General features: G+C 32.0%; 2 protein-coding genes across 2 annotated transcripts in view; one reads left to right on the top strand and one right to left on the bottom strand.

Annotated features, from left to right (window-relative positions):
* The window catches only part of Nup98-96 (nuclear pore complex protein Nup98-96), a 282,640-nt gene that overhangs the window by 249,823 nt on the left and 7,663 nt on the right, over nucleotides 1-25,154 (top strand). The gene's annotated exons all lie outside the window — the stretch shown is intronic.
* On the bottom strand, nucleotides 3,633-22,679 carry RSG7 (Regulator of G-protein signaling 7). The gene is made up of 16 exons (XM_089713870.1): nucleotides 22,138-22,679; nucleotides 19,916-20,066; nucleotides 19,300-19,386; nucleotides 18,020-18,180; nucleotides 17,125-17,183; nucleotides 16,136-16,278; nucleotides 15,669-15,749; nucleotides 15,054-15,167; nucleotides 14,450-14,531; nucleotides 13,547-13,679; nucleotides 12,280-12,393; nucleotides 11,707-11,835; nucleotides 10,129-10,257; nucleotides 6,335-6,398; nucleotides 5,937-6,029; nucleotides 3,633-5,424 (listed from the first exon to the last, which is right to left on the bottom strand). The coding sequence occupies exons 1-16, from the start codon at nucleotides 22,197-22,199 to the stop codon at nucleotides 5,359-5,361; spliced, it is 1,668 nt and encodes a 555-aa protein (XP_089569996.1). The 5' UTR covers nucleotides 22,200-22,679; the 3' UTR covers nucleotides 3,633-5,358.

The raw sequence follows: 25,154 nt of genomic DNA, 5'->3' as shown, positions 1-25,154 counted from the left end.
TATTTCTTATCCCGTAAACCCACTGTGAAAAAGAGGAAATTCTTAAGTCGACAATTTTTTTAACCTCATCACTTTATATTTTTTATTTTAAATTGTTTCTATTTTTTCAATTTCATCTATATACGATAAGTATTTTTTATTAATAGTATAAAACAAAGTCGCTTTCTCTGCCCCTATATCCTTTTAAAGTATGCTTAAATCTTTAAAACTACGCAACGGATCTTGATGTAATTTTTTAAAATAGATAGAGTGGTTCTCGAGGAAGGATTTAGTATATAATTTATTAGATTTTGGACAAAGCGGGCAAAGCCGCGGGCAGAAATCTAGTAATAATATAAACAAGAATAGTTTCTCCACCTCAGAAATATCTTAGAAATAAACAGCGCCGATATAACAAAAAATGCTTAAATAGAATGAAAAAGAATAAAGATATTACAAAATTATAGTTTCATCATCACTTGTGTTAGATACCTACTTTGATACTTTCTGTTTAGCTACGCCTGTAGTTTAGACGATTTAGCGACTATTCGATGCGATTCAAAGTGTATGGAATCTTTAAGGAATGTGCGCTACTCGATACCCTTGAATTGATGCTTATGTGCATAATAATTTAATATCGATTCTATACTATAGAAGATTTGCGTAATCGTGTTTGCGAAGTTTGGGTCAATTCATACTAGCGCAGAGTCGAAGCGCATCGAAGCTTCAAATTCCTCACAATCAAAGTGAATTCGCGCGCCATTTTTTCCTTTTGTAGAAATGTGCATTACCTACATTGTGGAGATAAGGGTGAATTCGTTAAATAGTTTCCGATTGACGCTTCGATTCTGCGCTAGTATGAATTGACCCTTTAGTGCTTCATGAGGTTAGAAGGTATATCGTTACTACTAATCCGCTAAAAGAATGTTCAATGTGAAACATAGGTAATTTGGTTGCTGTTGAAGCGATGTTTGAAAAACATTGCCTTATGAAAAGCTTTGTGCACTTTTCAACGATTTTAGTGACAATAATTTCATAAGTTTATCTTAAGTTGATTCTATAATTAGCGTAATACGAATTTTTCTGCTAATAAAACCAAGATGAAACGTTGGTCTCGAGTGGAATATGTTCATAAATAATGATGATTCAGTCGGTTTATTTTGAAGGAATGTATAAAAAGGTAGTTAATAGAGTTTTTATGGACTATCCCTTGTATTTTATAGGAAACATACTACATACTGAAAAATTGTTTTATAGATGTGATTTGAGAATCTTATGAGATATAATGTGATACTTATATTTGCCGATAATTGCATGATTTTCCGTTTTTTTTCTAACTAACCATTCATTCTGATTAAACGGAAATAAATATAAGGCTGGGTTGTGTTATGTTATTCAGCAAACATATAATATGTTTCGCTGGTGCAACACATTTTCGCTGTCACTGTTATAGTTACTGTTAAATTTGACTAATTGGGATTGGGATTGGGATTATATTTTCTCACACAGTTTTGCCTCAATTCCTGTGATAGCAAATCATTTCCTATTTTAATGAACTTGGTACTTAGGTATATCTTACTTTTAAGAAAGAAAATGCCTAGACAATGAAATAATTAAAATATCTATACTTGCTTTTTGTTCGTTTTCTTGAATGTACATCTTATAAGATAAAAATGAATTGTAAAATGTGTTGGTAAGCGCATAATTCGAGAACGGCTGAACCAATTTCGTTAATTCTTTTTTATAACATTCCTTGAAGTACGAGGTTCTTATGGAGAGACGTAAACATGTACCACGGGCGACGCCAGGGCGGACTGCTAGTATTTTATATATGTATAGACAATGTGACATCTTCAAACTTTTATTTGGCATCGTAGGTAAAATAAAACACACAGAATAATTTTAAAATAATTTATTTACTTTGGTACATTGAACATTCAACTAATTTGACACTTAGAACATATATTACAAAAAACAAGGTTTAAAAATGAGTAAACGCACCATCTACAACTTTTCATTACTTATTTAATTATTTTCTACAATACATAAGAAATAAATTGCTAAATCTAGAAAAAATGCGCCAAAATTTCAATTTTTTTTATAAAAGAGTTATTTTTCTTTTTAACACGTATTTGTGTGTGTAATTTTTAGAATGATTATTAGTATTTTTGAAAATTAGTGCTTTAAAATTGAATAATTTAAAATTTAATGTTTTTAAAACAAATGTTATAAAGAAAAATATACTTATATAATTATTGGTATATTATGTACAATAAATAATAAATAAATAAATATTGTATAATGATTGACTGAGTTTTAATATCAAATGTTTTAATAAACGATATATAAAAATGAAACCCGTTTTCCTTGGTCACGGCATCACGCGTGAACGGCTGAACCGATTTCGATAATTCTTTTTTTATTATATTCCTTGAAGTACGAGGATGGTTCTTATGTAGAGAAAACGTAAATATGTACCACGGGCGAAGCCGGGGAGGACCGCTAGTTTTTTATATAAAGAAAAATCATATTTTTTATTTATTTATTAAATTGTCATAATTTTAAAATTCTACTTACATTATACATAATATACGAAACATTTTTGTGCGCAACGCTAATTATTTTTCTAAAAACAACTCAACTTACTTTTTATAACAAGATCTACCTCACAAATAGAAATCACATTAAAAACGATACAGCCGTTTTCAAGCTAATAGAAGAGACAGAAAATTTTAAAAATTGATTTTCTAATTGTATAAGCAATGAGAGTAATTTTAATGTAAAAAATGGACATTTATTTTAAAAAAATATCAATAAAATCTACGATATTTGACGATGAAAATTAAAAAAAGTTTTTATGAAACAGAAACTTTTTTTTTATTATAAAAAAAGATTTTTTGCCGACAGTACTTATAATTAAATAATTATGTATATATAATATATTTATAACTAATGGAAGATAAGACTAGTTTAGTACTAACACCAATCATAATAGATAGACATAGTATAAAACAAAGTCGCTTTCTCTGTCCCTATGTCCCTTTGTATGCTTAAATCTTTAAAACTACGCAACGGATTTTGATGCGGTTTTTTTTAATAGATAGAGTGATTCAAGAGGAAGGTTTTAGTATATAATTTATTTTGTTTTAGACAAAGCGGGCGAAGCCGCGGGCGGAAAGCTAGTTATTAATAAAAATGTTAAAATGAATCAGTTTTTGTAGTTAAACTTCTTTAGAGTAAAATTTCAAGATCGCGTCATGGCAATACCGTCACGTCATGTAGTAAGGCAACGATTTTGTGAATCTTGCCAAAGAAGTTTCACTTCTGACACGTGTGCTCGGCATATACGCTCTTTTTTGCTAACCGTACTTTAAATGAAATCGAAAATGCGTATTTTGTCTGTTTTATAACACACAAAAAAAAATGTGCAGTAAAATGACGAAACATATTAAAAATTATAAGAGCAATAGAGATTCTTCTCCCGAAAATGTCATAGCAAAGAAATAAATTAAAAATTACAGCTCTATGCATTTTTTTATTCTTTTTCAGAGGCAGTATATTTAGCAGTCTTTTTAACTTTGGTAAATGAATATTTTTAAAGTATATTAAAAAAAATGTTCTTTTCTATACATTTTTACTACTACGTATACTAAAGGTTTTATGAGATTTTTCAATAAATGAATAATACATATTTTCATTTATTAAAACTAATCCTATCCAAAGGTTGCCTGGCAGAGATCGCTTGAAAGCGATAAGGCCGCCTATTTAACATGTGTACCTATCTTATATGTTTTCTCTTTTCTTTTTCTTAGCTTCTGTATGTGTGTGTTATACTACAGGCCCATGTTGAAAAAATTATGGGTCATTTGAACCACCAGGTGACCTATCTAGAACGATATAAGAGCATAAAATAATAATAATAGTTAAAAAAACTAAAAAAAAACACGCTTTTTATAGAAAACCGAACTAAAAAATAGAAAATTTTATCAAGTTAGTGTATTGTCATCGGTCCTCAATAAATCTACAAAGTTTGAACGAAATCTGGCCGTTTAAAGTGGGTCAAAATCGCGCCCAAAGAAGTCGGTTACAAACATACAGGTGAAGCTAATATAAAGCGTGTAATAATAAGATTCAGCACTATGAAGTCACTTCATTTGTGAAAATTTCAGCTGTCTAGCTATCACGGTTTATGAGATACAGCCTGGAGACAGACAGACAGACAACGAAGTCTCAGTAGGGTCCCGTTTTACCCTTTGGGTATGGAACCCTAAAAAATTTTTTATCCAATTTAATTTATTTATTTAAACGAAAAAATTAAATATTCTAAATAATATATTTCTTATTTTATTTATTACTACATTTAGTCTTTTAAATTACTAGACTCGCATTTTTGTCTTGTTTTTTTATAAATTATGTTTATTTATTTTTCCTTCGAAGCCAGAAGTCGTGGGTCCGATTTCCACCCAGAGCAAATATTTGTTGAACATAGTTTGCTCTGTGTCTGGGTGTTAATTATCTATATAAGTATTTATTTAAAATTATATATGAATGTTTATCAGCCATCTGGTTTCCATAACACAAGCGAAAGCTTAGTATGGGATCAGATCGTGCTGTGTGTGAAAATTGTCTTGAAATATTTATATATTTTTTTATTTGAATTAGTTTATTTTGGTTTTAATAGCCTCTTGTATGAAATTTGAAGATAATATTATTTTTAATAAATTATTATTTCTATTTTTAATTGAAGATCTTAGTAATATTTTCTTAAACTACGTTATGTATGTCTGTGCATTACGCAGGAACTACTATACTATAATGACTTATATTGTAAAATTGCTTCTATAACATATATAATATAGACATAGAATCTAAAGATTTTTTTCAAAGAAATAATTGTTTTTCACAAAAAACTAAACCGTCTTCAAAATGTCATTTAGTTTTCAAATAAAAAATCCATCAAAAATTCACCAATAAGTAAGTTCTGAAGTAACTAACACAAAAAATAACATAAGAATAAGATTTTTTGAAGTCGGTTTTAAAACTTAAAATAAACATGAACTAAACAAATGTCTTTGGTCAAAATAAACCGTTCTTAATTCTAAAATACATCAATTCACATTCGAAACAAACATTCGACATTCAAAATCGCGTTCGAAAATTCGAATTTTAAATCAATTCCATCCTCCAAATTCGAAATTCGAATTCCTTCTAGAACGTTTTACCGTCCACGCAAATAAACATTCGAAAATTCGAATTTTAAATCAATTCCATCCTCTAAATTCGAACATCAAATTCCTTCTTTGTTCCAAATTCGAAATTCGAATTCGTTCTAGAACATTCTTCACAAATTTAACACCAAATTTATTGAAATTCCTTTTTTTAGTTTGTAGACGTCTCCTTACGACCGGTGAACGATACGATAGATCGTATCCCCTTTACTGATGTCTGAAACAATAAATATTTTATTTATTTATTTTTTCCTATAATAATTAATTATGTATTGGTTGGTTATATACAAATAAATTATGAAATGATAAAATTTTGAAAAAAATAGTATTTAACGTTAAAATATTTAAATTTTGAAAACAAGAATAAAACAATACCTACGGCTAATTAACTTCAATAAATATTAAATTATATTACAATTTTTTTATTATTAATATCAAAAACTAGCTGTGCCCCGCGGTTTTACCTGCATTGCTCCGCTCCTGTTGGTCTTAGCGTGATGATATAATATAGCCTATAGCCTTCCTTGATAAATGGGCTATCTAACACCGAAATAATTTTTCAAATCGGACCAGTAGTTCCTGAGATTAGCGCGTTCAAACAAACAAATTCTTCAGCCCTATAATATTATTAGTATTAGTATTAAGATTGCTGCTTTGGTCACCAAACAATTGTTTTTATTACATCTTAAGTACCATTTCCTATTTATTTATTTATATTGATAGAATTACCTTTTTCTTAGATCCATTGAGATAATCTTTATACATTTCCGAACGAAGATATCTTGAATAACTGTCAGATTTCATAAGATGGTATACATGGGCCTGAAAATGAAAATTTATTTATTAGAATATTAAAGTAATTTAAATTTTATAGACCTTCCTCTTGAATCACTTTCTATTAAAAAAACCGCATCAAAATTGGTTGCGTAGTTTTAAAGATGATCGCATACATAGGAACAAAGAAAGCGACTTTGTTTTATACTATGTAGTGACAAATAGTATAAAAAAACTAATCGGATTTTGATATGATTTTTTAAAAAGAGAGGTTCTGAAAGTGTTAGACATACATTTTAGACAAGGAAAGGAATATTTAATGATTGTTTAAAATAATAAAATATAATACTAACCTGTGCTTGATCGAAGCAATACCGGTCCGCAATACCAGACTCCACTTTGACTCTAGTCAACTCCCTGTAAATAATACAATATATTTTATTAAAAAAAAAATTAAATAAAGCTTTTATTAATTCCTTTACTTATATCTAATTACAAATTTTGTTGTTAGTGTGGTTAGTATTAACATTATTCTTATTTCTCTATAACAATTCTATTTTTTAAATATTAAATTAAGTGTTAGTTAATTAGTCTTTCTAATTGTAATAGTATGTAATTAAATATAATAAGGACCGCTTTTTGCGGTAAAAGCCTCCTCCAATTTCTTCCACTCATCCCTGTTCTTAGCTAATCTAGTCCAAAGGGCACCTGCATGATTTTTGATATCATCACTCCATCGTGTGATTGGTCTTCCCCTCTTACGCTTTTTATAAAAAGGTGTCCAATTTATTACCGAATGTGACCATCTGTCATCTCTCAATCTGCACAGGTGACCTGCCCATTTCCACTTCAATTTACATACATATCTTACTGCATCTTGAGCTTTCGTTCTTTTTCTTATATCACTATTTCGTATTCTATCCTTAAGTTTAATATTCAAAAAGCTTCGTTCCATGCCTCGTTGGCAGATGCTAATTCTGTTTAAATGCTTTTTTGCAAGGGGCCATGTTTGACATGCATACGTTAGGCAAGGTGTAAGACATATGTCCATGGCTTTAGCTTTTAGTGGAATTGGTATTTGTCCTTTGAAAATCTCTTTCATAGCCCAATATTTATTCCATGTTTGCTTGACTCTTCTTTCTATTTCTTTTTCGTTGCATAGCTTAAATGAGATAAGATGTCCGAGGTAAATGTAGTCTTCAACATAGTCTATAGGAGTTTCATTTATTGTGACTTGTAACTGGTGGCTGTTTGTTATAATCTTAGTTTTTTCCTGATTTATATTTAAACCTGCTTTTTTGCTATATTTATTTAGCGATTCTATCATTGTTTGCAATTCTCTTACATTTTCTGACAACAGAACTATATCGTATGCAAATCTCAGGTGCGATAAATATCGTCCATTGATTTTGAGACCATATGACTCCCAATTTAGCTGGCTGAAGATATATTCCAGTACAGATATAAACAGTTTTGCTGAAAGTGGATCCCCTTGTTTAACACCACGGTTAATCTTGAATGTTGGTCCTTGTATATCTAATTTTACTCTAGCATAGCTGTTTTCATATATTGTTTTTATAATTGATATGTATGTGTCGTTGACACCTTGAGCTTTTAATGCTTTCCATATAGTACTATGTAAAATAGAGTCAAATGCTTTTGCATAGTCAATAAAGCATATATATAAGGGCTGGTTGAATTCTTTATATTTTTCTATTAACTGTTTTACTGTATGTATATGGTCAATTGTAGACATTCCTTTCATAAAGCCCGCTTGTTCAATGGGTTGTTTGTCATCTAAGATATATGTCAGTCTTCTTAGCAGAGTTGAGGTAAATACTTTATATATGCATGGAATTAAACTAATCGGTCTGTAGTTACTTATAAATTTAGGGTCTCCTTTTTTGTATAATAATATTATATCTGAGCATAGCCATTGTTTTGGAAATTCTATTCTCTGTAGAACGAGGTTGAATAAATTTGTCAGAGGTTTTACTATGTGTGGTTGGCTCGCTATGATCATCTCATTTGTTATACCATCGGGGCCGGGGCTTTTTCCTGATTTGAGCTTTTTAATAGAAAGTTCCACTTCACATTCTAGGAAGGGCGGGACATCATCAAACTTTTTGTTATATTGTTTTTTATTGGTCATAAAATTTTGCAACGTTTTACTTGGCTCTTGATTCGTACTACTGTATAAGTTTTTGTAAAACGATGTGGCAACATCCAGTAATTCCTTTCTGTGTGTGGTAACAGAGCCTGTGGGGGTGCTTAGATGTGTCATTAATTGTTTGGTTCTCTCTAGAACTTTGTTCGCTTTTTTTATTCCACCTGTTTGTTTTAAATGATTTTGAAATATTTTTAATCTATAATTTTTTAAATTTTCTTTGATTTTTTTATTAATAGTTCTGTATAGATGTGTTAGTTTGATTTTTTCTTCTCGGGTTTTATTAGTTTTATTTCTTAGTGTATGTTTCTGTTGTTTTAATTGAATGATATCCTCAGTAATTATTTGACATTTTCGTGTGGTTTTAGAGTTTACGTTTGGTTTTTTCAAACATTTCAGCATATTTTTTTCAATATCGTCATAGAGGCTCTGTACCGAATCATATTGTCCCAGACATAGATTAAATTTATTTTTTAATGCATCATAATCAATATTTCTTGTTGTAAATTGTGAATAACGTGAGCGCGATAATTTCCTTGATTTGGTACATAGTGTCATTCTTACCATGCGGTGGTCACTTGGGTGTATAACTCGGCTTAACACACTCAAATCACTCACATTTCTATGTATATTAGTAATGATAAAGTCAATTTCATTTTTTACTTTATTATTGGGTGCCATCCATGTCCATTTTAAACTGTTTGGTTTTTTATAGATTGTATTTAATATCTTAAATTTATATTGAAAACAAAAATCCATTAGACGTTAGCCTCTACTATTCCTTTTGCCATAACCGTATATGCCTCTAATCATTTCCTCGTTATCCTCTGTTTGACCAATTTTTGCGTTGAAGTCGCCCATAATTATAATTTTTTTGTTACATTGAGATATTGCGTTTTCTAAGTCAGAATAAAATGTTTCTAGTTCATCTTCACTCGAGCTTTCCGTAGGAGCGTACACTTGTATAATACTGTATAAAGTACACAATATTTTTATTTGCAATAATGCTACTCTATCGGATATTCCAATAAAATTAATAGTTTCTAAGTATCTTTGTTTTTTAACTAGGAATCCTACTCCTTTCTCGCCTTTTATTTTTCCATAGTAATATAATATGTAGCGACCTCTATTTTCAATTTTAAATCCGTTTCTTCTTACTTCCGAAATACCGATTATATCCCATTTTATTGGTGACAATGCATACTCTAACTCTAAGAGCCTGACTTCACTTGCTAGGGAACGTACGTTAAACGTGGATATGTATATATTTTTTATTTTCATTTTCATGTTATTTGGAGGGTTGCAGTCTACTGCCCCCGCGGTGACTAACCGTTGTGGGGGAGGTGTATATGTAATATATTTTATTATTTAAATTAAAATTATCATATATTCTATTCTTTTTATTAATAACCAACACACACACTTTCGCATTTATAATATTAGTAGGATAGCCTTCCGTCCCCCTGGAAGGATTACGTTTTGCTGGATATCGTTAATTTGAATTTCAAAAATCTGGACATTGTTTGTCTGGATATCAATTAACTGTATTTCAAAAATTTGTGTTTTAAAAATCTGGCTTTCGTGCATATGGATTACGGTCATCTGGATTTTGTGCATTTAGATTTCGTATGTCTGGAACTCATTCGTCTGGATTGTAAAACGTCGTACAAATAAAGAAATGGGCAAATGAAATTCGGAGTTGCGATTATATGGCAAACAAAACTTCGAAATTTTAAAATTCGGGGTTATGAAAAAATGTCCAAACGTTTTCTGGATTATGATATTCGGAATATTAAAATTCGAGATTAATATAACCCTTGAGATTAGCGCGTTCAAACAAACAAACTGTTCAGCTTTATAATGTTAGTATAGATTTAATTTGATTTCTTTTCATTCACCTGCTAGCCGTGTCTCCTACTTTTTTATTATTTTAATACAATTTTTCTAACATTTGATTTGATTTGATTTGATTATATTCACCTGCTGGCCGCGTCTATATTGACGGGGTTTGGCGCGTTGCAGTCGAGGAACTCCTTCCATATCTCTTTGGCTCTAGAGGCCACGCGACGTATGGGCAGACATTTTAATTCTTGCACTGCTAGGTAGAATCTGTAAAAGATATAAATAATATAATAAATAAATAAATAAAAAAGCCTTTTATTTCCTTAATGAAATATGTTTTACATTTCAAGTGTTATTAATATTATTATATTAGTTGTTTTATACAATGACAAAATTAAAGTGAATTGTTCTAAGTTAAACAGCTAATAAACATGTTTTACATTTCAAGTGTTCTTAATATAATATTAATGTAAAATTATAAAAAGAACACGTGTCAGAAGTGAAACTTCTTAGCAAGATTTAAAGATATTATAATCGTTGCCAATACCATGACGTGTCTGTATTTCCGAGATGTGACCTTGAAATTTTACTCTCAACGCGTTAAATTTCACTTCAAAAATATTATATGAAATACTAGCTTTCCGCCCGGCTTCGCCCGCTTTGTCTAAAACATAATAAATCACTACATAGTATAAAACAAAGTCGCTTTCCCTGTCCCTATGTCCCTATGTCCCTTTGTACGCTTAAATCTTTGAAACTACGGAACGGATTTTGATGCGGTTTTTTTTAATAGATAGAGTGATTCAAGAGGAAGGTTTATATGTATAATAAGATCCATTAAGTAGTGGAGAAGTACTGTTATTTTTGAGGTTTCTAATGTGATGTCTTAAAAAATTACATTTTTTCCGCTTACATTGCAAACGCAGGCTGAACCCTACGAGTTTTATCAAAATAATGTACTAAGTATTATACACATTGAAAAGGTGTACAGAAAAGTCCACGATGGTATATGTCTATCTCTTATGGATAACCCACAATAACTTTTTTTGTCATTTACTTTTTACGACAAATAATGGCTAATTTTCGAAGCGATTTTAACCAATACAGCATTAATTCTTAACCAATTAAATACCATGGATACATTGTTCATTTAATATAGATCTATATGGCCCTTTACACCGTATGATTTAAGTGAATATTTTCGAAGATATTACAGATTTAAAAATTGCAGGACGTAGCGTTTGCGGCCGCCCGGCTATGTATTTTATACCCGTGCGATGCCGGAGGCCGGAGCGGGCCGCTATATTTTTATACCTATACAACGTTCACAATTTTTCTGTAGTGTATTTAGTATCAGCATTGCACCCGTGCGAAGCCGGGGCGGGTCGGTAGTTATATACTAAAACCTTCCTCTTGAATCTATCTAGAGACTCTATCTATAAGATAAGACTCTATCTATAAAAAAACCGCATCGAAATCCATTGCGTACTTTTAAAGATTTAAGCATACATAGGGACAGAGAAAGCGACAAAATACCAATAGCGCGCCGCGGGCGCGCCGGCAGCGCGCCCGCGGCGCGCTCGCGGCGCTTGTATAAGTCCCGCGCCTTAGGGGTACGTAACACGTAACACTTAAAGATGTCACACGTGTCATCTTTAAGTGTTACGTGTAATTACACGTGTCCCACTCGCTCTTAACCAAATTTCCCCAACTCACTTGAGGTTCTCCCCACTGAACTCCTTGCTGAGGAATCTCTCGAAATGTTCCCTTCCCGGAGGATCTCGCAGTAGTTCTCTAAGAGAGAACGACCAACGTCGTACTCGGCGTAGTGGGAGCGGCTCTTTACTGTCAAATTATATAGAAATAATTAATTAATCCATTTTGTGCCGTTGTAACTAGTTATAAGTTAATTTATTTATTGAAGTGAAAACTTCTTTAGCGGCGTTGGGTATAAAATCTTAAACTCGCGTCAGGACACGTGACCTGATCGAAAAAGCGTAAGACGGATATCATTCCAAAATATCAAACATGCTCAACGTTAATAATCAAGTTTTCACTTCTGCCGGCACTCCCCCAGTGCAACCCGTTTTTTTTTTTATATTAATAACTAGCGGTCCGCCCCGGCTTCGCCCGTGGTACCTACATGTTTAAACTATCCTATCTCTCAAGTTGGATCGAACTGCACATGGTGTGCGAATTTTATTATAAACGGTTAAGTGGTTTAGGAGTCCATTGAGGACAAACATTGTGACACGAGATTTATATATATTAAGATTATAGATCACATACCACTGTTTCTCCTGATCCCACAGTTCTGTAGTATCACTGATCCAGGGGTTCGGCCATTCTGGGGGAGTTAGGAATGAATCGTATTCTGAATATTGCTCGCAGTATGATATGAACCTGTAAATATATTATTTTGGTGTTATTATTTATGTTAACATTTATTTTATTGGAAATCGAGAATAAATATAATATTAAGGGCCGATTTTTCAATGCTTGAAGAAAACTTATTCGTCGAATAATGTATAAAACTACCATTTTAAAAACGTATTCTAATTGCCCGTATTTGACAGTTTACGTGACATTTTAATATTATCGTGTAATACTTTATTGGACGGATAAGTTTTAGCCAAGCATTAAAAAATCGGCCCTAAATTAATTAATTATTTACATTGTTTTATTTCAATCCTAAAGTAATACACCAATGAATAAATTTATTATTTAGCTGTTATCCATACTTAATATAATATATATAATATTTTTAATATTATAAATGCGAAAGTAACTCTGTCTGTCTGTCTGTTACTCAATCACGCCTTAACTACTGAACCAATTTGCATGAAATTTGATATAGAGATATTTTGATACCCGAGAAAGGACATAGGCTACCTTTTCTTGCGAAATATGTACCACGGGCGAAGCCGGGACGGACCGCTTGTAAATTATATAGTTAAACCTTCCTCTTGAATCACTATGTATAAAAATCAGTATCAAAATCATACATACAGACAGACACGGGAAGCAACTTTGCTCTATACTATGTAGTGATTTTAATTTTATTGCATTAAAATGGTTATTTAAAAGAGAAAAAAGACTTTCTTATATTTGACTTTACGCGAGTAGAAATTACTACTGTGCCAAATTTCATCAAAATCGGTCCAGTGGTTTATGCGTAAAAACCATACATACATAATTACAAACCTTTCCTCTTTATAATATTATATAATATATTTTATTAAGTTTTAAACACAGCGGACGAAGCCGCGGGCAGTATGCTAGCTAAATAAAATAGTTTTCTTTTCCTTACTTTTACATAAAAATAACTATGAATATAATAAAACTAGCTTTCCACCTGCGGCTTCGCCCGCGTTTTCAAAGAAAAACCCGCATAGTTCCCGTTCCCGTGGGATTTCCGGGATAAAACCTATCCTATCTCTCAAGTTGGATCGAACTGCACATGGTGTGCGAATTTTATTATAATCGGTTAAGTGGTTTAGGAGTCCATTGAGGACAAACATTGTGACACGAGATTTATATATATAAAGATACTCACATCTCTGCAACCTTACTGACTCTAACGTTTCTTCTTTCGAGCCTTGCTTTTAAAACAGCCACTTGTCGTTTCGCTGCTTCTATCTGAGAGTCGATAGATTCTTCTATTGGTTGTTCTGATTTGGATGTTTCACCTGAAAAATAATTTTTATTGTTATTTTACTGTAATTACTTATATTTTAAAATACTAAGTAGATGACTTATACTTTAATATTATAAAACTTAGACACTAATATTATAAAGAGAAAAACTTTGTTTGTTTGATTGTAATGAATAGGCTCATAAACTACTTGACCGATTTTTAAAATTCTTTCACCATTCGAAAGCTACATTATCCACGAGTAATATAGGATAGGTTTTATCCCGGAAATTCCACGGGAACGGGAACTATGCGAGTTTTTCTTTGAAACCGCGGGCGGAGCCGCCGGCGGAAAGCTAGTAAACTATATCATAGCAATGTTATAATATTTACACTAATATAATAAAGCTGAAGAGTTTGTTTGAATGCGCTATTCTCAGCAACTACTGGTCAGATTTGAAAAATGATTTCACTGTTGGATAGCCCATTTATTGATAGGCTATTATAGGCTATATATCATCACGCTGACCAACAGGAGCGGAGCACTGCGGGTAAAACCGCGGGGCACAATATAGGGGCCACATTAAGAAAATTTATATAAATAGTAGATTTCCGCCCGCGGCTTCGCCCGCGTTTTCAAAGAAAAACCTGCATAGTTCCCGTTTTTCGGGATTTCCGGGATAAAATTACCTATGTATTAATCCAAGTTACCCTCTATATGTGTGCTAAATTTCATTGAAATCGGTTCAGTAGTATTTGCGTAAAGGGTAACAAACACAAACACACACACAAACTTTCGCATTTATAATATTAGTAGGATCTCACCATTCTCTTTAACAGCATCTGCGCTTTTTTGTATTGCTTCTTCACTCTCTTGGGCATTCGTTATTGTTACTATCGGGTTGTTCTGAAATATAATTATGGGATATTCTATTAATTTATTTATTCTTTCATAATCATAATATAAATAAATTTAGTCATTTATTCATCATGATTGAATGAAAAATTCTTTATTGTACACTTTTTCTTTGATAATTCAGAAGAAAGTTCGATTTTATGTGCATTTATAATCAATTATTTGTATGAAATATTAAAATATTTTAAATGTACACAAATTCAGACGCTTTATCCATTTGATAAAATCAAAATTAATCATAGAAAGTGGTGTATTAGTGTATGGAAGATTAAAAAACACTCCTGAAGGAAGTCTTGTTGTACAATAAATTATTTTTTACTAGTATTATAAAAAAGTCCCAAATTGTTTTTAAATAGTCATATATTAGTATGTATGTTTATCAGCCATCTGGTTTCCATAACACAAGCGAAAGCTTAGTGTGGGATCAGATTGTGCCGTGTGTGAAAATTGTCCTGAAATATTTATTTATTATTATTTATTTATTGATTTATTAGTATATTTTTATTTATTTACCTTCAAGTTATGCTGCAATATAATTTCTTGGCACTGCTGTAGCCTTTTCTGCTTTAGAGCATTCACCCGTGATAGTTTTTTCGGATCCAATTCTGTTGTGTTGACGCAGCCCGGCTGTGAAAGATAAGTTTAATTAATAGCCTAGGCTCTTGATTAAATGGCGTTTAATTAGCCTGAATGATATTCAATTGTATCGTTTGTAACGGTATATCTTTTGGGAAAAGTTGATTAAACGCCATTTAATCAAGAGCCTAGGCAATTACTGAAATGGCTGATTTAACTGATACATAATTGGTAAATATTATAATAAATATCAAGCTTATCGGAAGTTTGGTTATAAACACTCTGACACGAATACTTTATATATTCAGAAGTTACAAAATCTATACTAATATTATAAAGCTGAAGCGTTTGTTTGTTTGAACGCGCTAATCTCAGGAACTACTGGTCCGATTTGAAAAATTCTTTCGGTGTTAGATAGCCCATTTATCGAGGAATACTATAGGCTATATATCATCACGCTAAGACCAACAGGAGCTGAGCACTGCGGGTAAAACCGCAAAGCATAGCTAGTTTTAAATACAATTCCTTCTTTCTATATTGTATATTTCTTACCATAGGTCGATGTACATCCCAGAACGCTCGTTCTTGACTGTCGAGAACTTTGCGCTCGAGTTTGTCACGTTTTTTGTCCACCTGGAAATAATTATAGGGAAATTTAATTATTTTTAAATTTAAATTACTTTGAATATGCTAGTTTACTGGTGTTTTATTAGTCCTTAACAGAAATTTGTGAAAATCGGTTAAGGAAATTAGAAAAAAAAACTAATAAATGAATGCCCAAACATGTTTAGCATTTTTAAAATATATTAGTATGTTTTTGTCAATTAAAGCTAAAAAAAATCAACACATTATTATAGTTTTATAATCGTCATGTCACACACGCATTGTGTAATAAAATCGTATGTGTATAAACTATTTCTTGAAACAAAAAAATACAATTTCTTTAAAAAACCAAATTAACAAAAGCCCCTTAAAATAAATCTCTACTAATAATTATTCTATATTAAAAAAAACCTCACCTTACTCTGCGCCTCAGCTTGCATGAAAATAAACTCCCATTTTCTGCTGAACATCTTCTGCAAGCGAGCTAAGGACTCCGCCTCATAGTCCGCTAGTTCTAAGCGAGCTTTGTTTTGCATCGTGCGCTTGCACAGATACACCGCTATGGGGGAAAACTTGATTTTTATACAAAAAATAACTATTTTAATACAAAAAAATCAATATTTTTTTGTAATATATGGAGAAGCCATATGAAAATTGTGAAAAAATTAACTTTTTACAACAAAAAATCTGGATTTTTCAACGTTAATAGGACAATTTTTACAATCACATTTTTTAAATATAATATAAGAGCTTTGAGTAGAGAAAAAACGTGTAAGATTACACTTTTTTTTTGCAAAAAAAAAACTGCATCTTAAATACTACAAAGCACGCTTTATCCACAATGTTTATAAAAATCTTTGACTAAATAAAACACTTTTTAAATAGATATACGAAAAAATTAATAAATGTCCGTATAACACACTTTTTAATTGCTTGAAAACATTATTATAAGCTATAAGTTAGATACTAAACATCGTCTGCGAGCGAGCTAAGGACTCCGCCTCATAGTCGGCTAGTTCTAAGCGAGCTTTATTCTGCATCGTGCGCTTGCACAGATACACCGCTATAAGATTATTTTAACGGGTTAAAAGCCGGATTTAATACGAAAAATTAATCAAGTAGGAAGTAGAGATATTTAAATCACGAAAAAATACACTTTTTACAACAAAATATTCGGATTTTAAACGACAGACATTTTACAATCGCAATTTTAGACGTAAAAGGACACTTTTTGGTAGAGTTTGAACACATGACGCAAGTAATTTTATAGAAAAGTGCTTTGAGCGATTTAAATGTTAAAAAAAATCACTTTTTAATAATTTAGAAACGAATTTTAAAATTAACATGAAATAGTTATGAAGTTGTATAATTGAAATAAACAAATGAATAATATTCCAATACATACCATAATCAGTATTTTCTGGCTCCCACTGGTTTGAAGGCCAGAAATATGGCGTTTGGAATCTAAAAAAGGAAAATGAATACAATTAATACTTATATTATGTACAAATCACACAATGGGGTGCCCCAGGGATCAGTAAAAGGTCCTATGCTCTTTGTTATTTATACTAATACTAATGATATTTAATACCTAATGATAAAAAAATTGTATGTATTTCATTACTATAAGATAGTCTTAATTAATTTAGGAGAAAGCTGCTAGAAATCCATTACATTTAACCATTTGCCTAGTCATATAATAAACACTGCTAATATACAGTCAACATAAACTGATTAAGTTATTTGACTTAACCATATGCCTAGGCATATAATACATAACCTACTATATATTTTATCTTTCTAAGGCTCTTAATAAAATATGATAACTTCTAAACATATAGAAATATGAGAAAGGAGTGCCCCAAGGATCAAAAAAAGGTCCTTTGCTCTTCATTATATTAACTAATGACAAAAAATTGAACACACATTTAAAAACTCACCTATAATATGTATTATCGTTTTTAACAATCAAACAATGATCGTCTATAGGAAACAAATAACCATGGGCCGTTAACAAATGTGCTTAATGTAGCGCTTCCTATGTTTCTTCTAATTTTAGATTAATTTATACTTATAATATTTATAGTTTTTGCCAACAATATTTAACCATATTGCCTAGGCATATAATACATACCTTAAATATGTTTAATTCTTCTAAAAATGGCTCTTAATTGAATAAGATAACTTCTATAGTCTTAAAAATCATACAATTGAGTACCCCAGGGATACATCAAAGGTCCATTGCTCTTTATAATTTATACTTATGATACATACATACATATTAAAATTAAAATACATACCTATAATATGTATTATCGTTTTTCACAGTCAAACAATGATCGTCTATAGGGAACAGATAGCCATGGGCCGCCAACAAATGTGCTAAATGTAGCGCTTCCCATGTCTCTTCTATATTTAGATGTCTTGCCAGCCATGCTACGAGATCTGAGCCTGTGAATACCTGGAAAATATATTTTAATCTTATTGTTGTATTTTATAAAACTACTTTTTTTTTATTTTTTGGACAAATGATTAACTAATGATGATGTAGTTCGCTTGTTATTACTGCTTAGTACATTAAACATATTAAAACTTTTAAATTGTGTTTTATTGTACACTAGCGGTCCGCCCCGGCTTCGCCCGTGGTACATATTTACGTTTTCTCAACATAAAAACCATCCTCGTACTTCAAGGAATATAATAAAAAAAGAATTATCGAAATCGGTTCAGCCGTTCTCGAGTTATGCGCTTACCAACACATTTTGCGATTCATTTTTATATATAAGAAGATTAATTGTTAATATAGAAAAGTGTAATTTTAATAATTGATGTGGTACAAAATAATATTAAATAAATATTGTATTAATTATAAAAGCAACTATTTGTTAAGTATATAATGGTCTTGAGATTCAAATGATGCTGATATTTATTATTTTTAATCCCACTTTTCAATCAACATTCCCAGAAACGAAAGATTTGATTCGTTTTACAGCATATTTTATACTAACTAATGCATTTTTGATGAATGACCGCCTCCTTGGTACAGTGGTTGACGCGTGAGCGTAGAACCGAGGGGTCCTGGGTTCGATTCCCGGTGGAGACGAAGAAAAAAAAGTCTCGGTCTGGTAGGACACAGAAGGCTGATCACCTACTTGTCCCTAAAGAAAATCGATCAGTGAAACAGATGTATGCATAATGCATCTGCCCCTTACCCCACTATGGGGACACGGGACTTCACTAATGCATTTTTAGAGCATAATTCATTTGCATAATTAAGAAATTATGTACAGTAGTTTACCCTCATAGGAGGCCCGTGCCCCAGCAGTGGGAACATATATGGGCTGATGATGATGTAATTTAATAATTTAATTCTATTTGTTTATTGTACACTAGCGGTCCGCCCCGGCTTCGCCCGTGGTACATATTTACGTTTTCTCTACATAAAAACCATCCTCGTACTTCAAGGAATATAATAAAAAAAGAATTATCGAAATCGGTTCAGCTGTTCTCGAGTTATGCGCTTACCAACACATTTTGCGATTCATTTTTATATATAAGATTGTACATTAATAATACTCACTGATGGTATTTTGCTCATAAAGCTCTTAACAGTTCTTACAGGAACACCTGTGTTTTCATCCTGCATCTTTTCCACTATGGCCTCCATCTGACAAAATATAGTTAATAATTTTTTAAGTATTAATAAATTTTTAATGCATAAACCTCTGCAAAAGTTGTTTGGTAGAAATAGCTATAAGCAAAAAGACCGCCTTTTAAATATTGTAAAGGTATAATTAACATTTATGTATTTATGAATGCGTTGAGTGTTACCATTTTAATGTCATTGCAAAAGTTGCAATTTCGATGATCAATTGTTTTCTTTATTCTTCAAACATTTGTGTGAATTATGTTAAACTAGCTGTGCCGCGCGGTTTCACCCGCATTCCTACGCTCCTGTTGGTCTTAGCGTGATGATATATAGTCTATAGCCTTCCTTGATAAATGGGCTATCTAACACCGTAAGAATTTTTCAAATCGGACCAGTAGTTCCTGAGATTACCGCGTTCAAACAAACAAACTCTTCAGCTTTATAATATATAGATTAGTTGATATTCTTAAATTATATTTATATATTCCATTTCTTATACTCTATTTCTGATGTTATTGTATTATACTGAAATAAACATTATCTATACCTTTTTATAAGCCAAATAATTGGGAGATTCCTCTGGTGATGGTATAGTGGACATCAGAGCTTGAACACTCGGAGGAAGGTTGGCTATCATGTCCTTATCTTTCTTGTCTTTTTTGTCATTGTCGGCTTCTTTCCCGCATTTTGTCACGTCCCTGAAATTTAGTGGCATTTTTTAATAAAATCAAATAATCTTGTTAATGTTAACAAACTTTTTATTTAAATTAGCAGGCCCCTATGGAAGTACAGAATGGGACACAGAAGGCTGATCACCTACTTGCCCCTAAAGAAAATGGATCAGTGAAACAGATGTATGGATAATGCATCTGCGCCTTACCCCACTAGGGGACATGGGACTTCACTTATTGAATACAGAATATAATATGTCAATAAATTAAATTAATAAATCAGAATTAAGGTTGCTAATAATCCACAAATTGTAATAATCAATACTTGAACATAAATATTTATTTAATTTGATATGTAAATTGGTAAATCCATACTAATATTATAAATGCGAAAGTAACTCTGTCTGTCTGTCTGTTACTCAATCACGCCTAAACTACTGAACCAATTTGCATGAAATTTGGTATGGAGATATTTTGATACCCGAGAAAGGACATAGGCTACCTTTTATTGCGAAATACTTATGTACCACGGGCGAAGCCGGGGCGGACCTCTAGTGTTAAATATAACAGTGTTTTTTACATTCATATTTTTATATAATAATACTTGCTGCTTGGCACAACTATGCCTGGGTTGTAACATTTACATAATTTAGATTTTCAACTGTTTTCAAAATTATAATGAACCATATACCTATTTAATTTATTGTATTCTTAACTAACTAGTAAAACTTTAAAATTTATTAAAAAAAATGCCTTTATGGTTGAACCACAGTGTAATAAATTTTAACAAAATTAACATGTTTTTTTTTATAAACAAAGGGGTTGACTTTAGAAACGTGCGGCACGAATTTCGGCGCGATTTTAATTTTTATCGATCGATATTGATGCCCCGAAACATACATTAGCGGCTTTTCGTGCGGAAACGTGTAATTACAGAGAAATCTTTTTTTTAATTTTTGAGATTATGTTCAAAATTGTTTGAGTTACATTGACAAAACTACAAGAATTGTGTTTGAAAGAGATAACAAATGTCTTAATGTACATATTAAAAACCATAGTTCATTCAAAAGCATGTTGCTGAGGGGACAACAATTCATACGAGTTATTGGCGAGCATATGATTGTTTGGGGCAATATGGGTATGTTCATAAAAAAGTTAATCACTCAGACCCAGACAACCCATTTGTTGCCTCTGACCCATTTGAGTCCCAGTGGCATGTTGTAAAAAGATTTTTTAAAAAAGATAACTATAACCACCCAGCAAACTTCGGTGATAATATTATAGAATATGTGGAGACGATGGGTGGATGGGTGGTGTTTGTAAAAAATAAAATGGATCCATTCATTGCCATTGTAAATTGTATCAAACATGTATACAAGATTTGAATAAATAATTATTTTAAAAAAAATGTTTTATTGTATGTATATTGCACACAAATTGTTAATCTCAGAACCGAATCTGTCCACCCCGATTCCACGTGGTACTTGTCTGTCATACACTAGAGTGTATTAAAAAAGTCGGAGGCGCGGAGGAGCGTGGCGCCCGCGTGTGCTGAGGAGCAGGCAGAGTCAAGCGAGCCGGAGTGGCTGAGGCTGGTCGCCAAAGGCGACCAAAAAGCCGAAGCTACAAAGGCGAGTGAAGACTCCTGCCTGCAACGAGGTACACGGGGGCAAGCGCCACGTTCTGCAGCGCCGGAGCAGTCAAGAAAGCCCATAATCTTCTCTATATTTCTAACTACATCACTACATAGTATAAAACAAAGTCACTTTCTCTATCCTTATGTCCCTTTGTATGCTTAAATCTTTCAAACTACGCAACGGATTTTGATGCGGTTTTTTTTAATAGATAGAGTGATTCAAGAGGAAGGTTTTAGTATATAATTTATTAGGTTTAAGTCAAAGCGGGCGAAGCTGCGGGCGGTAAGCTAGTATAAATATAATCTCAAAAAAAATTTAAAAAAAATAGAAGGGGGGATTTCCTCACCCCCCCACTTTATAGGGGGTCTCCCCTTACCTCCCCCCTCCCTTTCCCTCCCCTCCCCCCCCTTAATTCGTGCCGCAAATTTCTAAAGAAATACCAAACAAAGACGTAAACAAACCTTGAAGGCCCCTGTTGACAGGCCTTCTGTGCCGTCTTCTCGTTTGTGTTCATCGTAACCATTTTAAATTTCAACACACGCACTTGAACCGCACAAAATATCGATACAAATTATCAATTAAAAAGTTTTAATGGTCCTCCATACTTTCTAATTTTATCGAAATTCAAATTCGAGTTTGGAACGTTTAAAAAATAAACATTATTTTTTTCACCGCGCCCTAGCACGAACACTATGAAAAATTAACACTGGCCACTGCACAATATAGAAAAATAAAACAAAACGGTTCTCCCATAGCTTTTCAATTAGAAAAATAAACGAAGCACGAAATAAATAATTTCAAAACGTTTCGCCTGACTAGATATTATGGGTGGGTTTTCTTTGGTTTAGGAACACAGTATAGCACACAGTTACACTTATTTGCTTCTAAATTATTTACGTTATATTAATTAGTTGTCATGTTTTATTCATAAAAACGCAGGAGGATCACCGTAAAACGCGAATTTAATTCATTTCTACGATTGTAGCGAAATGTCAAAGTAAATTCAGCCATTAATCAAATGCACTTTTTTTTGAACGAAAGTATGTCTCGTAGAAGCGAGACGGAAGATGAATTAGTACCAGAGTGAATGAAAGAGTAGAGGAAGGAGTATAATGCGGCAAAATTTAAATGTATGGTTTATGAATCGATTTCGAAATGGTTGATAGTAATTAAAATCTGCCGTATTAAACAAGGACCGATAAGCGCATGTTACAAAGTTTATTGAGCGCGATTCTATTAGTTCTATTTTTGGCCTGGGGTTTGCTTTTCCTTGAAACTATAAATATAAACAATTAATTTATTGACAAAACTTATTATGTATATATGTCTTATAAATAAAATTCAAGAATTATTTTAATAAAAATTATAGTTTATGTTGTTTAAAATATCATTAAATTTACTTTTTGATAAAAATAAGTCATCAAAATTGTCCATAGATGGCATTAGTTGAATGCATGTTGATTATTAAATTTTAGTGGAAATTAACAGAGAAATTTAAATTGCTAATGCGTAAAAATCTAATCTTTTTTAATAAAAATAGCCTTGACATTTTAACATAAACAACAATTTGATCAAAGCTTAATATGATTCATGTGAAGCTTAGAACATTAATAAATTATAATAACAATAAAATTATTAAGTAATTATTTGAATGTGATTTTTTTAATATGCGAATAATGACAGAAATTCATAGACACATTAAAAAGGTACTAGGTAGTAGGTACAATGGTACAAACATATTACAGGTATGACACGGTTTTATAAGCTTCTCCTGTATGTTTGTATGTAACCATCTCCTGACTCGATTTATGTCCTATAATATTTATTTATTATTATTTTATTTATTTTTAAGCTATTGCATAGCTTCTATCGCGGGCCTTGAGCGTGGGGACCGAATCGAGAAATTCCGTAACGAAAAAACCTCACGCTTCCCACTCCGACGGACACGGAGGTGTGGCTTGAAGGCATGCTATGCAATAGCTTTACCGCGGCCGCGGCAGTCCCCGAGTGCCACACGTCTTTTTTTTCAACTAGGTATATTAACTAAGTAATTATCGTTTATGTTATTACATACTTACTTATTTTGTCTCGATGACTAATGAAGGCAGTCGCGGGCTCAGCTTGTATATAAAATATTTGTATGCACGTATTTGATAAGGATACTAATTATTTGTGACGTGACTGTAATACGAACAGTTTTTAACGGGATTCTCGTGTGTATGTATGTATGTGTGTGTATGGCTAATCCATACAAATAATAATTGTTATAATAATTTGTGGATGGGAAATTAATAATAGTTACTTGTTTTCTGTCAAAAATTAAAAGGGCTGATAGACGTAAGAGTAAGTACGCGAACTTGTGGCTCGACGACCTTTTTCGCTCGTGTATCACCCCAAGTACGCGTACTTAAAAGCCGTCGAGTAAGTTCGTTGACGATCCAACATGTTTGAAATTTTGCTCGTAGCCCGCCTTGACTCGCACGTCTGTCACCGCTGCGAGCCGCGAGCCTAGCCTGTCTAGCTATAATAGGTGTTACTATGTGCAAAAGTTCATCATTTATCGGCTCAGGCATACTCAAACAATTATGCAAGTCTCCCTTCTGACACGTGTGGTCGGTACACACGCTGTTTTTTTATTTATTAAACAAACAAAAACATGCCAATTCCTAACTGAGAATTCAAATCTCAGTAATTTATTATTTTATAACGATCCTAGTTATATTTGTGTACATTACATTCCTGCATAATTACCGTCAAAGAATAATTTAACAGAACTGACAAAGAATAAGGCAGAATAAAGAAGCGTTAATAGTTTTAAGCGTTTTTACTTGCGGGATTTAATAAACTATGGACTACGGAGGAAACCTTTTATTCGTTCTTTCAACTACTTATTTAGGCATTAATTTTTGATGCTGAGTTTGCAACTATTTTCATTCCAAATTTCAACAAAATCACTGCACCGATTTTGTTGAAATTTGGAATGACTTAGTTGTGAAAGCGTAATAGACAAACGGACGGACTGTCGCATTTATTCAAAGTTTGATGGCTTCTATTAATATAGAAAAGAATATGCATTTAATCAATATGAAGTTGGATATTTACCTACCTTTATTCTGTACAACGTTTAAAACAAAATATAGTAGGCAGTATTGAAGAAAAAAATTGCATTAGCATAAAAAGAGCGTGTGTGCCTAGCACACGCGTCCGAAGTGAAACTTCATTGGCAAGATTCAAAGATACCAAAATTTTCGCCTTACTCAATGACGTGACGGTATTGCCATGATGCGACCTTGAAATTATACTCTCAAAGTGCCTAAATAAGTTTCATTTCAATAAATACATACCTAGTAGACGAACATCCTCATTCTTTTGTAATAGGAAGTCATGTGCGTATACCACTCATCACTTCACTACATAATATAAAACAAAGTCGCTTTTTCTGTCCCTATATCCCTTTGTATACTTAAATCTTTAATAC

Source organism: Colias philodice, chromosome 31 (assembly GCF_061535455.1).
Source record: "Colias philodice isolate Cphi_HAF_F1 chromosome 31, ilColPhil1 Martin Lab GWU primary, whole genome shotgun sequence".
Classification (NCBI taxonomy): domain Eukaryota; kingdom Metazoa; phylum Arthropoda; class Insecta; order Lepidoptera; family Pieridae; genus Colias; species Colias philodice.
The sequence above is the reverse complement of the archived record's forward strand: the minus strand, read 5'-3'. Positions and strand labels throughout refer to the sequence as shown.